Genomic DNA, 12966 nt, shown 5'->3' with positions numbered 1-12966 from the left:
GCCTGCACACTCCTCAATAGCGACGCCACTGCTGTCGCCTCTTGCGCCTGAGGATCACAAACGACTGCGTGGAAGCATTCGCGTAGGTTATTTCACAGGGGCTGTAGTGCTTAATGTAATCGATTCACATCGATGGTATGCATTCTCGCGATACATGCGTGGTTGAAGTCGCGTGTGCACCGATCGATGTTTTTTTCAGTTCCTAATTTTGTGTTTACTGGGTTCACGTGAGGACCCTCTAGCCACTAGTGCCCGCTACATGCACCACGATATTACACAATAGCTGGTTATTGAATTAATTCGAGGTGGGGCGATTAGTCGGTTAATCAAACGATATATTATTATCGACCACTCTTGGTAATTGATTATTGTACTCGGACACCTTTAAAAATCTCGGCCGACCACACATCCCCAGCAAGCCACGCCCAATGTGACAACGTGGCCGATGATGTCAATGACGCCACCAAGGCCCAAATATTACCTCCCGTCCAGCGGCACACATGCGAACAGCGGTAATTATTTTTCCCAACTAACTATATTGTTGTGTTATCAGATTAGTCGAGTGATCAAAGCGATAATCGTTACAGTAATTGACAACTTAAATAATTAGATATCCCAATTCTAAATACATAGTCACAATTCATGAAATTGTGATGGAGTGGACGATAGTCCAGACCGCTGTTCAGTGAATTATGTTGGCACGCCACATCCATGTTATCTTATTTTGTTCCCATGATACTTATCATGTCCTCATACAATTATAAGAATGTGAGGTTCAATTATATAGCATTACTATGGATAGTTGCACCTTGAAATCTAGTGGTAGTTAGTACCTTATACTGGTAGGAACCTCCTGGTTCCACCAGCCCACAGGGGATTATTGTGTCCGTCCGTCCGTCGTGCATCCAAAAATGGGAGGGGTGGGGCTGGGTGGAGAGGGGAGGGTGGGGAGGAGCTGGGTGAGGATGGAGGGGCTGAGTGGGGAGGGAGGCTGGTTGGGGAGGGTGGGCCTGGGTGGGGAGGGTGGGGAGGGGCTGGGTGGGGAGGGTGGGGGGTGGGAGGGGTGGGGCTGGGTGGGGAGGGGCTGGTCACCCCGTGGTGCCCTTATAAAACTCAACGTTTAACCTACTCACGCCGGATTTTGTGCCCGCCCTCACAGTCGGGAATATTTGCGCTTTTACGAACATGCCAGCCAGTGTTGCAAGTCAAGCGGCCGCTCTGACTCATCAAGCCAGGGCTACATAAACCACATGAAATCAAAATTTATTGGTCGCTTACACGGTTACGCTGATGTTATAGCTTGAGTTGTCAGCTCCACAACACTGCAATAGAATGTCTAACAAATAATCAACATGTACGTGGAATGGTTCTCCTGTCTCTCTATCGCGCTCATCCGATTGCCAGAATCAGAATCTTTATCTAGACTGGAGGAATTACGATGAGCTATGAAGCGCTTTTTTCACGACAGGGATGTGTCTCCGCGTGACGCTTTTGCGTTGGCCTCCTGCCATCACGGATGAGCGTAGAGTGGAGGGGCGGGGATGGATGAAGCATGGACGCAGTGCTGCAGCAGGAAGGGAGGGGAAAGGGTGGCTTTTTGGGGGGGCGGGAGGGGGAGACGGGTGGGGTGGCCTTCTGGAGTGGGGCGTGCGGGGGGGGGGGCTGGCGCCGCATGTTTGCGTAGCCGAATCGTCGGAGAGCGAAGCGAGCAGCGGCGGCTTGGTTGGTGGCTCAACACTTTGTTTGCGGCTGTGGCGGTGCTGGTGCCGCAGCTACCGAAATGTCTAGCGACGGCTCTGGGACGGACGTAGAGTCCATCCACACGGGAGGAAATGATGACCAGCCCTTGCACCCACCGCCGAACCACCCAGCAACGCTCGTCAGCAGTCATGGATGCAGGTGGCCTGGCGGTCCGTCTTGTACCAGTCGCCGTCGAAGTTGCAGTTGCAGGTGGTGCATTCGTCCAGTTTGACCTCTCGACCCGCGGGGATGACGTTCGAGCCGGCCAGGCAGTTTGGTCCTGCGTGCGGTTTGCGCGTATTTTAGAGAGAGAGGAGGAGGAGAGAGGAGGGGGGACATATGAGTTATGCTAATCGTTGACAACTTGATTTTAAATATAATTAATTACGTTAATACTTTCCAACACTGTATGCGTTTTGCCTTGAGAAGTATTTAATTAGCAGTGTGGAAAGCGACGGGTCACTGTAAGTGCAGAATGTATTTTTTATAGAGTAGAGCTTTTGCAAGTAATGCTTCTTTGTTTTGGTTTGTTTACCTACTTGGCTAATTAGGGGTGTTATAGACCCCCCCCCACCACCGAACGCATAAACACCTTGCACAGTTTGGAAGCGTCGTTGTCCTTGCAAATCCCCTTGAATGCTGCCTACATCTTCAGATCTTGGAAGCTAAGCTGATTTGAGCCTGGTAAGTAATCGGATAAGAGACTGCGTGGTTGATACGAGATATTGTAGGGCTTGGATTGTGAGGTGGCCAGGAGCTGGTAGTACCGCATTGGATTACTGAATCCATCAGCGCAAAGCTTTGAGTGTTACACCGTCGTGTGCAACTTTCCGCCAAACACGAATCCGTTGAATTGGTCAAAAATGTCAAATGCAGCAAGGTCCTCCTGCAAGATTGTCTCAGTTGGAACTTTCCCGGATAAAGGGCATAACTATTTCAAATAATGTGTACTGACCTTTACTGTCATACACGTGACTATATTTCATACACACGTCGGGTTTTCGCTGTCCCTTTTTCTTCGTGCTATTATACAATATCGATGATGACGTTTTGACGTTGAAATTTTCAACGCTTGATTTTTTCGGTGTTTCCTCCGCTGTTTGGTTCCAGCATTGGAATGCTGTGCGGCGTTAATCGCTGCGTCTGTGTCGCCCGAGATCTCCCTTGGATAAGCGAACACTCGTGAAGGTCGAAAACGGGTGGGTGGCCAGCACCACGCCCGACCGCCTTTGTTTCCCCAGTGGCGATGTTTACACACCCCCCCCCCCCCCGCCAAAGTGCCTTAACGAGGCCCAGAACCCGGTTGAGAAAATCGTCACCGATATCGGCCGTGAGCGGGAATCGAAAGTGAATGCGGCGTTTTGCAAGCGGTGCATTTCCGTGCTTCGCTGGATTCGTAGCGCAGCGCGCTAACCGCTACGCTACTCGGGGCGCACGGTATCGCTCACAATGCTGCGCGGTGTATCCCATTTTTGGACCAATTAAACCCAAATTAGATGTCCACACGCGTCCACTCACTGCGGGGCAGCGCCGGAGGGATTAGGTGGGTTGCTGGGGGTCGTTATTTGTGGGGCCCCATTACGGGGGGGGAGGGGGGCGGGTGGAAGACCCACGACTCGTAAGCAGATGACGAATTTTTTGAAGAGCGCGGTGGAGTTGGTGGTGGGGGGGATGAGCGAGGAAGCCCGCTGAGTGAGGGGAAGGAAAGCGTTTCAGACATGCTCACCTTCTCACCCAGAGGGCTCCTTGCAGACATCAAACCAGAGTAACCCCTCTCCCCCTCGCATCTTTTTTTCCTTGAAGATACGTAACTCGCATAGACGGCGTGTCCCGGGCTGTCCGACACGAATTTGAAAAATCGCTAATGAGTAAGGGGCCGTCCATAAACGACTTCACGCAATTTGGGCCGATTTTTGACCCCCCCCTTCCCCCCTCGTCACACGGCGTCACAAAAAGTCAACCCCCCTCAAATATAACGTCACAAAGCTCTGCCCCCCCCCAAACCATATTTCCATTTTGAAAATAAAACATGCTTCAAATCACTTTAAACTATTGTCATTGTAGTGCGTATTTAATGTGGCGCTGCACTCTGATGTTGTAGGAGAAGACATTTATTAAAACGTCTATTTAATTAAGTAGAACCTGTTGTCTATATTTATTTAAAGTTGGGCATTTTGATGTGACGTCACATTTCTTAAACCCCCCCTCCCCCACTCGTCACACATCGTCACAAATGTCTGGCCCCCCTCCCCCCTAGGTGCGTGACGTCATTTATGGACGGCCCCTAAGTAGGCTTTATCGTTGAGTTCAAACGCCTCATTATGGCACTCCTGACGTCAGCTTTCACACCTTTAACCCGTCCAATATACAATGGGGGCGCCTGCCTGCGATGTTCTACTTGAAACAGCTTCAAGCTCTCATCGGACACGCTAAGACTCGCCGTGTTCGCTTTGTGGGCTTCATTTCAGAGGAGTCTCATTAAAATGGAACGAGCGGCTGTTATACAAATTATTCTCTGGCATAGAAAATGCGGAAAATCCACCACTGGCTCAAGATTGCCAACACAGATGAGCACTGCCCAATGATGAGGGTTACACACAATGACAATGATGATTAAGGGTCCCTCTGGCATCTGGGAACTCCAAGAGGTGGTTCAGAGGTCACAGATATGGCAACGGCACCGCTGACAACCTGGCTTCTAATTTATGATGAAATCGAGTTATCAAGTGGAGTAGGCCGATCGTCTCAGCTCAGTCACCAATGCCTGCAGAAATGGCTGCACAAAAAACATCACATTTAATTTCAGGTTTCACTTAATTTGGCTAATTTCCTGCTTTGACAGTGCCCCCCGGCCCCGCCTCCCCCCGTGTGCAGATAGAAAGGTCACTTTAAGGGGTTCTAAAAATATTGATTTGAAGCTTTCGTGACTGCAGGAATCCATACTCTTTGGTTCTTTCGGTAAAGTCACGTAGGTATAAAATAAAACAAATCACGACATTTTGGGCGCTTGTGTTGCACCCGTGACTTTACCGAAAGAACCAAAGAGTATGGGTTCCAAAAAGTCGTTCTGTGATATAACATTCCACGGGCTGTTCTTGAGCACGTGGGCTCGTGCGTCGTTCTCGCTCTGCGAGGGTTTCCGAACGGAGGCCGCTTCCCGTGAACGACACTGACAGCACAGAGTGAGCACAACATCGGGACACGGGCTGAGAACCGGCCTGCCCGACGCAGCGGGAAGGGGCTCAGAACGGCGAAGGCGGTACGTACCGTGTTTGCAGACGGGACAGCACTGCTTGGGCTCATACACGGGGTCCACGCACTCGGGCAGCGGGCAGTCCGAGACCACGCACGTCACCTCCCCGTCTGCCTCGCAGCGACACCGCTCACACGGAGACAGCTGCCGTGCGCGGGGTGGGAAGTTGAAGGAAGGAAGGAAGGGCACGAGGAAGGGATTGAGACGTGAGGAAAGCGAGGGACGGGGATGATTAAAAATGAAAAAGGGTTGGAGGGGTACGGGAAATATGGCAGGGATGTGAGTCGGGCGGTAAATGGATGGGAGGGATGAGATGAATGAAATGGATTGGGGGAGGAGAGAAGTGCCGAGGATGGGATGTATGGGAAGGACGACAGAGATGTTAAGTGGATGAGAAGAGAAAGGGTGGGATAGGAGAGACGGGATGGATGAGAAGAATGAGAGTGATCGGAGGTGACCGGATGAGGATGGGAGCACTTAAGAAGAACGAGTGTGCGTTGGAAATGAAAGGGAGGGATGTGAGTGAGGTGGACGGCAGGAATGGGAGAGATGGGATTGGTGGGAAGGGCGAGAAGGATGGGAGGGATGAGAAGGGTAGGAAAATGGAAGACGTAGTAAGGACGGGAGAGTTGGGAGGTGGACGGAAAAGTGACAAGAAAGTGACAGCAGTGTTACGCAAGAAGCGTGTTGCAGAGCGACGATTGGAACGGGAGATAGGTGGACCGGATGATCGAGACGGATTTGCGGGTTGTGCCGGAGAGGGCCAAGAGGGACGTGCGGGATGAAGTAGGAATTGCGACCGAGCTCGATCTCAGGGTGAAGTGATGGATCGTGGCATCAGCCTCTCGAGCCCAGGGTTATGCCCAGGGCTGTCATCGCGGAGATTTGAAGTCGCGTTACCCGCGGGTAACCGCACGCTCGTGGCGTGCGGCGCTCCGACTTCGGGAGATGAAAACGACGGAGTTTGCGAAAAAACAAAAAAAACACAGAGAGACAAATGACGTTCACTCACTGAGGGGGGGCGGGGGGGGGTCAGTGCGTATGTGAGGGGTAACGCGGCTGAGCAGTCCGGTAAAAGGATGCCGCCCTGCAACTGCTTGCTTACACCACTGCTGGTGGAAGAGCTTCCCTTAGAGAGAGAGCTCTATTTTGGCCTAATCTTCCACGCTGACCAGATGCACTGGAAGAGGTGTACGTACCCACATTTTACCCCACCGCACGCGACCTACCAATCGACTACCTGAGGTCTATCCTTTTCTGGGTGGATAGAGGCTGTCGGATTTAAGAGCCTCCTTTGTTTTCACCTTCACGCCAGGAGGTCGAACGGAACCGGTGATCCCTGGATTGCAAGTCCGACCAACTTACCATTGACCCCCACGTGCAGCGTGCAAGTACCCGGCTAAGGGAGTGGGGAACGGAATATCGTTATTGCATTCATCACACCCAAGACATTCCTTTCGTTTGTTCAGGGCACCGCGTCCTTTGCGTTATTTGTGAACAGATGTTGCCTCTTTGTGCTGGAACAAACCGTGCGTGCGTGAGCAATGCGGCTTCAATATGATTGCATGGGGCAGAGTCGCACGTATGAGGGAAGTGATATTTCCAGGAGGCCACTGATCTGTCTGAGCTGGGGTTATCGTTTCAGCTCAGTTTTAATAAATTGCTCTGGTGGGAGAATCGGCGACGCAGTGGTTCGCGCACTTGCGCTATGAACCAGAGGTGTGGACTCGAGTCATGTGACTTGGACTCGAGTCAGACTCGAGTCATGAATTTGATGACTTGCGACTCGACTTGGACTTGCATAACAATGACTTTGTCCCACCTATGAGATGTGGACTCGAGTCATGTGACTTGGACTCGAGTCAGACTCGAGTCATGAATTTGATGACTTGCGACTCGACTTGGACTTGCATAACAATGACTTTGTCCCACCTCTGCTATGAACCCGGTGCCACGGCTAATATGAGTGGCGGGTGATTTCTGAATAAGTCCTGCACTGTGCTTGCCACTCATTACACACAAAGTGCTTTTCACAAATGAAGCATAATACCTTGCTCATCTCGTCAAGGAGCATAAACCATCACGCAAACTCCGGCGATCCTTGCAGCAGCGGCTTTTGGCTAGCTATCGAACAAAGATGGACAATGCATCGCGCTTTCAGATGTGCTTCTGCAGCCGTCTGGAAGGCTCTTCCTTCCGAAATTAGGACGTCACTGGAACTGTGCACTTTGGAATCGAGATTGAAAACTCATTTCTTGAGAACTGTTTTTTTGTGTTAAGTTTGTTGTCCATCCCCCGCTCTTCCAATTATCACGGTTAACTACGTACGGTGCAAAAGAATAAACATACATACTGCCCAGCGCGGTGAAGTATGGTTAAACAACTCCCCATAATTGACACGAGGTGGATTGACACGAGCTCAGATAATGCTAACAACCTGACGATACTGGATGTCATCTCCAGCAAAAAGAGATTAGTCTCCAACACACCAGTCTGCTGAAGCAGGAACTTATTTGGCATATTTGATCCACGTTTTACAACACATATTTTAACACGACCTAACCCAAATGAAACCAATTATGAAAGCCTACGCATAAGATTTACTATTTATGATTATTATAAAACATATTCCAGATTCCGTACATTTCTTCTTTGCACGTGGACATGTTGCATTGGGACTTGGAGACTCGTTCACAAAAGAGCGTCTTGAAGCCGGGTGCACACCCGTGATCCACTGATTTGGAGAAGTAAGATTGTGGATTGTACAGGTGTGTAAATGCCCAACATCTGCTGGGCTGCAACGTGACCACGAGATGTAAGTACAGCAAGTGGGTTCGTGAATCCTTCCGTAGTGTGATCCCCACGCATTGCTTGCTTGGTGGGTTTTCTCAAAGTACGACGGTCTCCTCCCACACAAAGCAAAACCTTCAGAGAAAAACCTGACTCGGCCAAACATTATAATGCGGATTAAAAGGTGCAACCCTGCCATTTAGAGTGCGCTCTTAGATATTTCCTCCAGAGGGCATGCGGTCGATTCTTCCACGCGTCTTGGATGGGGTGGGAATGCCCCCAAGTTTAACCCACCACACAAGCCTCAGAACCCGAGTGAAGTTCGTAATGAATTCTGTCTACGACCGCCGTAAGGGAACGTATTTTACGTGTGGCTCTTAGAAGCGTTTTCGGGTTGTACCGAGCGTTGTCCAGCGTGAAGTCCGACATTTCAATCCACGCGATGGGAGCATCTTCAGGTTACTGAATTTCATTTCGGTTCCCAGCACATGGAGCGGAACGCTGTACCAGAGGTGTGGACTCGAGTCATGTGACTTGGACTCGAGTCAGACTCGAGTCATGAATTTGATGACTTGCGACTCGACTTGGACTTGCATAACAATGACTTTGTCCCACCTCTGAGATGTGGACTCGAGTCATGTGACTTGGACTCGAGTCAGACTCGAGTCATGAATTTGATGACTTGCGACTCGACTTGGACTTGCATAACAATGACTTTGTCCCACCTCTGCGCTGTACCATTATTGCCGAATAGCACGCGGTACAATTGCGCAAAATGTGAAATTTTCCCCGAAAAAATACTCAATTGGGAAAAGTGTAGCGACTTGGCACCCTACTACGAAACTACAGTAGGCTACGAAATATCCCAATGTGCCAGGACCATCCTGATGAGAATTTTTTTTTTATATTCAGCGAGGCTTTCCCGGGTAAATAAAGGGAATTATGATATATTTTGACTTAAAACTTTCGTGACTGCAGGAATGGTTCTTTCGGTAAAGTCACGTAGATAGAAAATAAAAATGAAATACAATTATTTTAAATTTTAGTTTATTTTTTATTTTAAATATATTTTTATTTTCTATCTACGTGACTTTACTCAAGGAATTATGATAATAATAATAAGAACCCAAACACACATTGGAGAGCTACAGAGAACAATCGCGAAAACCTAAGCAGTGTTCACGTTTTTCGAAAAATATGTCATGTTGCCTGTGTAAGGAGGGTGCTCTGTCTGGTGCGTGGGTAGATGCGCACTAAATGATGCGCTGGTGGAGAAATCTGATAGAATTCCATGTGCACGCCTGAGCGATATTAACCAGCGGGGGGGGGGACTTGATACTCCATCCATAAACGCCTCGAGGGGATTACATTACCTAGGTGGTAATGGTTTAACCCTGGCGAAAGAGTTTATAGAAATCTGTAATTCTTCTCGGATGCACCCGCAATAAAGCTCTCGAAAACAGCGATTATATATGAATACATCACTCGCCGCCGACCCATGAGGTGTTACGTAACTTCCAAATGGGTTTGGGCACGCGTTTGCATTCGCGCAGGGCTTAATTTTTCATTGAATATCAGCCGCTATCTTGGTCGAAATTCCGAGACGTTACCCGTGCCATGAGCAGCGTGGTGAGGTTATGATCACACAACTCTCATGACCAACACGACGTGGACATCATTTCGTCCAGAAGAGCATTGACTATTAATTCAATTCGCTGAGTTTTAGGTAAACCTAATAAGGTAAACAAACACATGCTGGCCTGTGTTAGCAGTGGTGCACACGTTTGCAGAAAACAACACAGGGGTATTGCGCGAAACGTCGGTCTACCATGTGTTCTATTATGAGCAGAATTAATGACGATGGTAGTGAGTTTTCATCTTCTCTTCCTATCGAGTTAATAAACCAGTAATGCAGTGCCTGTATTCGAGTAATGCATCTCTAAAAAAATTGTTATTCACAAATTAATAATCATTTACAGTCAGTTGTCGCCCATAACCGGTTCAGGCATCGCTCGCCATTGATCGATCTTAGCCGTGGCCGGGAATGGAACCCGAGGAGCCGGGTCCAGATTGCCTGCGTTAGACTCGCACATCTCTAGCCTCCCATCCAGCAGCTGAAAGTGGTTTCCGCGGGCAGTGGAGCAATGAATGAAATGGGAGCTCCTCGGCCGCGTGGGTTTGCATGTATATTGAACTTGTTTCGCACCGTACGTAGCCAAACCGTGCTAATCGGCTGGGGACCCTCCTGCCCCATGGGTCTTGGCGCAGTTGCACCGACTGCGCCCTTCACGCCGAATTTTCCCGTCGCCAACGCCAAAGAGCGGCCAATTAAAACGCGCCCCAGCACGTTACCTTGAACTCCTGCAGCGACCCGTACTTGGCGCCCTTGAACTCGCAGCCGCTGCGCATCTGCTTGCACTGCTGACAGCAACCGTCCGACTCGACGCGCACGCACTTGGGGTGCAGGCGCGGGCAGTCGGGGGGCGCGCACACGGGCCCGTCCTCGGCGCACACGCACGGGCACGACGCGTGCCCCGGGAAGAAGCGCTCCCCGAGCCGGTAAACGCGCCCCGTCGCGTCTTCGCAACCCCGCTGCACCCGGCGGTCGGGCTCGCCCTCGTAGGCGCCGGGCGACGTCGTCTCCTGCAGGGAGGCTGGGCTAGGCGCCGCGCGGCCTCGGGAGCCGAGACCTGCGGCGGCTCCGAGCCGAGTGACGTCCGGAGCGCCGAAGCTCTGCGGCCCCGGGGAGAGCGGACCCGCGCCGAGAGGGTGGATCAAGAGGGGCTCGAAGTAGATTAGCGCGAGGACGAGCGCTTGCCCGCGAGATAGACGTGGTAGCGCCCTCATGGCTGAGACGCCGGCGAGGGAATTGCGTAAAAATGTAGCTCTCGGCAGCGCAGTGTGATTTACGCGCCCAAGCTGACGCAGCGGGGGCACCCAAGCGAATTTACGGTCGCGATGCAGGGAGCCGCTACGAAATGCGGAGTCGCTCTCGGAGAGTCGGAGTCGTGCGTTCGAGTGGCATGTTAAGCGGCTTTATAACCCACCTCGTGCATCGCTACACCGTCACCACCACCACCACGTCCCGTGACCGCGCGTCGGCGTCAGGAGCCGGAGTGAGCGCGGACCGTGCGTGTGCGAACTTGAAATGCGGAGCGAGCGAGACGGGGGTGACACAGCCACTGCCGCCCCCCCCCAACTCCCGCAACGCAGCCTCCCGCCCCCTGCGCCGACTACGCGCACGCACTTTGAGAGAGGAACAACCCAAATGTGCCATTTCTAGCGTGACCTGTAAATTCACATTGGAGTCATGAAAAACCAGCTACACGTTCGTGGATTGAGAGATTTTATTTAACCAGGTGAGCTCCCTTTCAGATTAGCATTCAGCCGCATTTGGTTACGCTCTTAACTCGAAAAACATGTCGACGTTTCGGCTGACTGCCTGCTTCAGAACATAGAACAACAACAACACTGCGGCATGCATGTTGATGAAATTACAACAATCACACTCTTCCCATTCTCACTGGCCCTCCATTCAGTATTCGATGGTGATCCCAGAGTACAACACGGTGCACAGGACGGGTACAGCAATTAGCGTCTTCGCACGTGTCTCTGGCCCCTGTGGGTGCTGTCGGTGTGAGCAGGGCGCGCTGAGTTTGCACGGCGCTTCCGTGACCCATAGTGTGAGTGATTCCATTTCTTGGCGCGTGGCTTCGCGTATTGATTTGTAATAAATAATTATGTCCGTCTCGTTGAATCGATGCGTTGCGCCTTTAGTGCGGCGGTTGTCGCAAGAGAGGGGGGTGGGGGCTCGGTTGGCTACATTTTAACTCCGCAGCCAACCTCCTCCTTCTCCGCCCGGTTAGACCTCTGCGTGAATCAAACTCGGGATTTACGCTGCTCCCTACGCAATAAAGGCTGCGTCGCGTAAACTCGTAAAAAGAACTGTCAAAAGCAATCCGCTGTGTGTCCCGTGTGCAGATAAGCGCACGGGAATGGCGTGAACGGACGCGCGGTGCACACGTGTGTGTGAAAGAGAGCACACGTGTGCGCGATCGCCCTGCGCGCGAGATGTGGGGAGTGGTAGTTGTCGTGGTTGGAGCGGTGACCCGAGTTCGATTCTCGCTCACGACGACAATTGTGGCGAATATTTTGTACTGCTGTTGGGCCCTTTCTACGTAGACTTGGCCTAACATTAGTGCAGTGTGCAAACACCAGAACTGGGGAGACAAAGACAGACAGACGTGGTGCTTGCCACCCACTCCCTCGTGTACCGCGCAGACCTCAATAGGTGCTAGCTGCCCAAAAGTCTGTTGGGGCAAGCGGGATCATTGTCTTCTTGAGGGATGCAAATGCGTGAGTCTGTGTGACGTGTGAGCGATGGTTAAGACAGCAACGCAAACTCCCTTGATTGATAGCATAGTCTGTGTGTGTGCGCGTCTGTGTGTAACGACGATTATCTGAACCGGTCCTGGGTCTCCGCTCGGTCGACTCAGCCTCAAACGAGTACCTGGTGCAATGTGTAAACATCGCCACTAGAGAGACAAAGACGGCCGGGCGTGGTGCTGGCCACCCACCCCCCTTTGCTAACAGCACTTGCCCCAACAGTCTGTTAAGGCTATATTTTGTCTGTGTGTAACAGTTCGTGTGCCCGCATGCGTTTGCCGACTATGACGCAAATGCCGTTCTTATTCGCACTGACTTGCTGCTCATCAAGTTCAGGAACGGGCAAGTACGTTTTTTGCTGTTGTTCGCACGTTTTGCTAGCACAGGACGAAGGTAAGTGCCTCGTTTTTGTTGTTGGTCATGTTAACATTAATCGTATTGGCAGCTTGCTGACGAGCACTACAAAGCAACGCCGGTTGAGGTTGTTGGCGACAGTAAAAAATATTAGACTGTTAATGTTGGTTCCCCCCCCCTCTTCAACGAGTTTATTTTCCCTCTGATTTTACTGCGTTAAAATGTGACGAGCTGAAAATATAAGCCACCACATGACCTGCACATCATGGGCGACACTTTAAATCGGATGTGGGCCAGCCTTACAGGCCCGCGACAACATGAAGCATCATCGCTTCGAAAGAGGCCGCAAACAAAATCTCTCCGCCACTGGTTATCGTCTCGGCCGCACTAATCAGGTAACAAGAGAGTGAATTGTTTCCACCTGGCAACAACAACAACGACGA

General features: G+C 51.1%; 1 protein-coding gene across 2 annotated transcripts; it reads right to left on the bottom strand.

Annotated features, from left to right (window-relative positions):
- Positions 1–1638: 1638 nt before the first annotated feature.
- Positions 1639–10911, bottom strand: LOC144937676 (von Willebrand factor C domain-containing protein 2-like). 2 transcript variants are annotated; one of them, XM_078865092.1, is made up of 4 exons: positions 10831–10878; positions 10136–10516; positions 5008–5137; positions 1639–2020 (listed from the first exon to the last, which is right to left on the bottom strand). In XM_078865092.1, exons 1-4 carry the CDS (start codon positions 10837–10839, stop codon positions 1881–1883), a joined length of 660 nt encoding a protein of 219 aa, XP_078721218.1. In that variant the 5' UTR covers positions 10840–10878; the 3' UTR covers positions 1639–1880. The 2 variants fall into 2 exon arrangements, with proteins under 2 accessions (XP_078721218.1, XP_078721211.1); XM_078865085.1 differs by having other exon boundaries at positions 10136–10911.
- Between the last annotated feature and the right edge of the window lie 2055 nt (positions 10912–12966).

Source organism: Lampetra fluviatilis, chromosome 2 (genome assembly GCF_964198595.1).
Source record: "Lampetra fluviatilis chromosome 2, kcLamFluv1.1, whole genome shotgun sequence".
Taxonomy (NCBI): Eukaryota; Metazoa; Chordata; class Hyperoartia; order Petromyzontiformes; family Petromyzontidae; genus Lampetra; species Lampetra fluviatilis.
The sequence above is the reverse complement of the archived record's forward strand: the minus strand, read 5'-3'. Positions and strand labels throughout refer to the sequence as shown.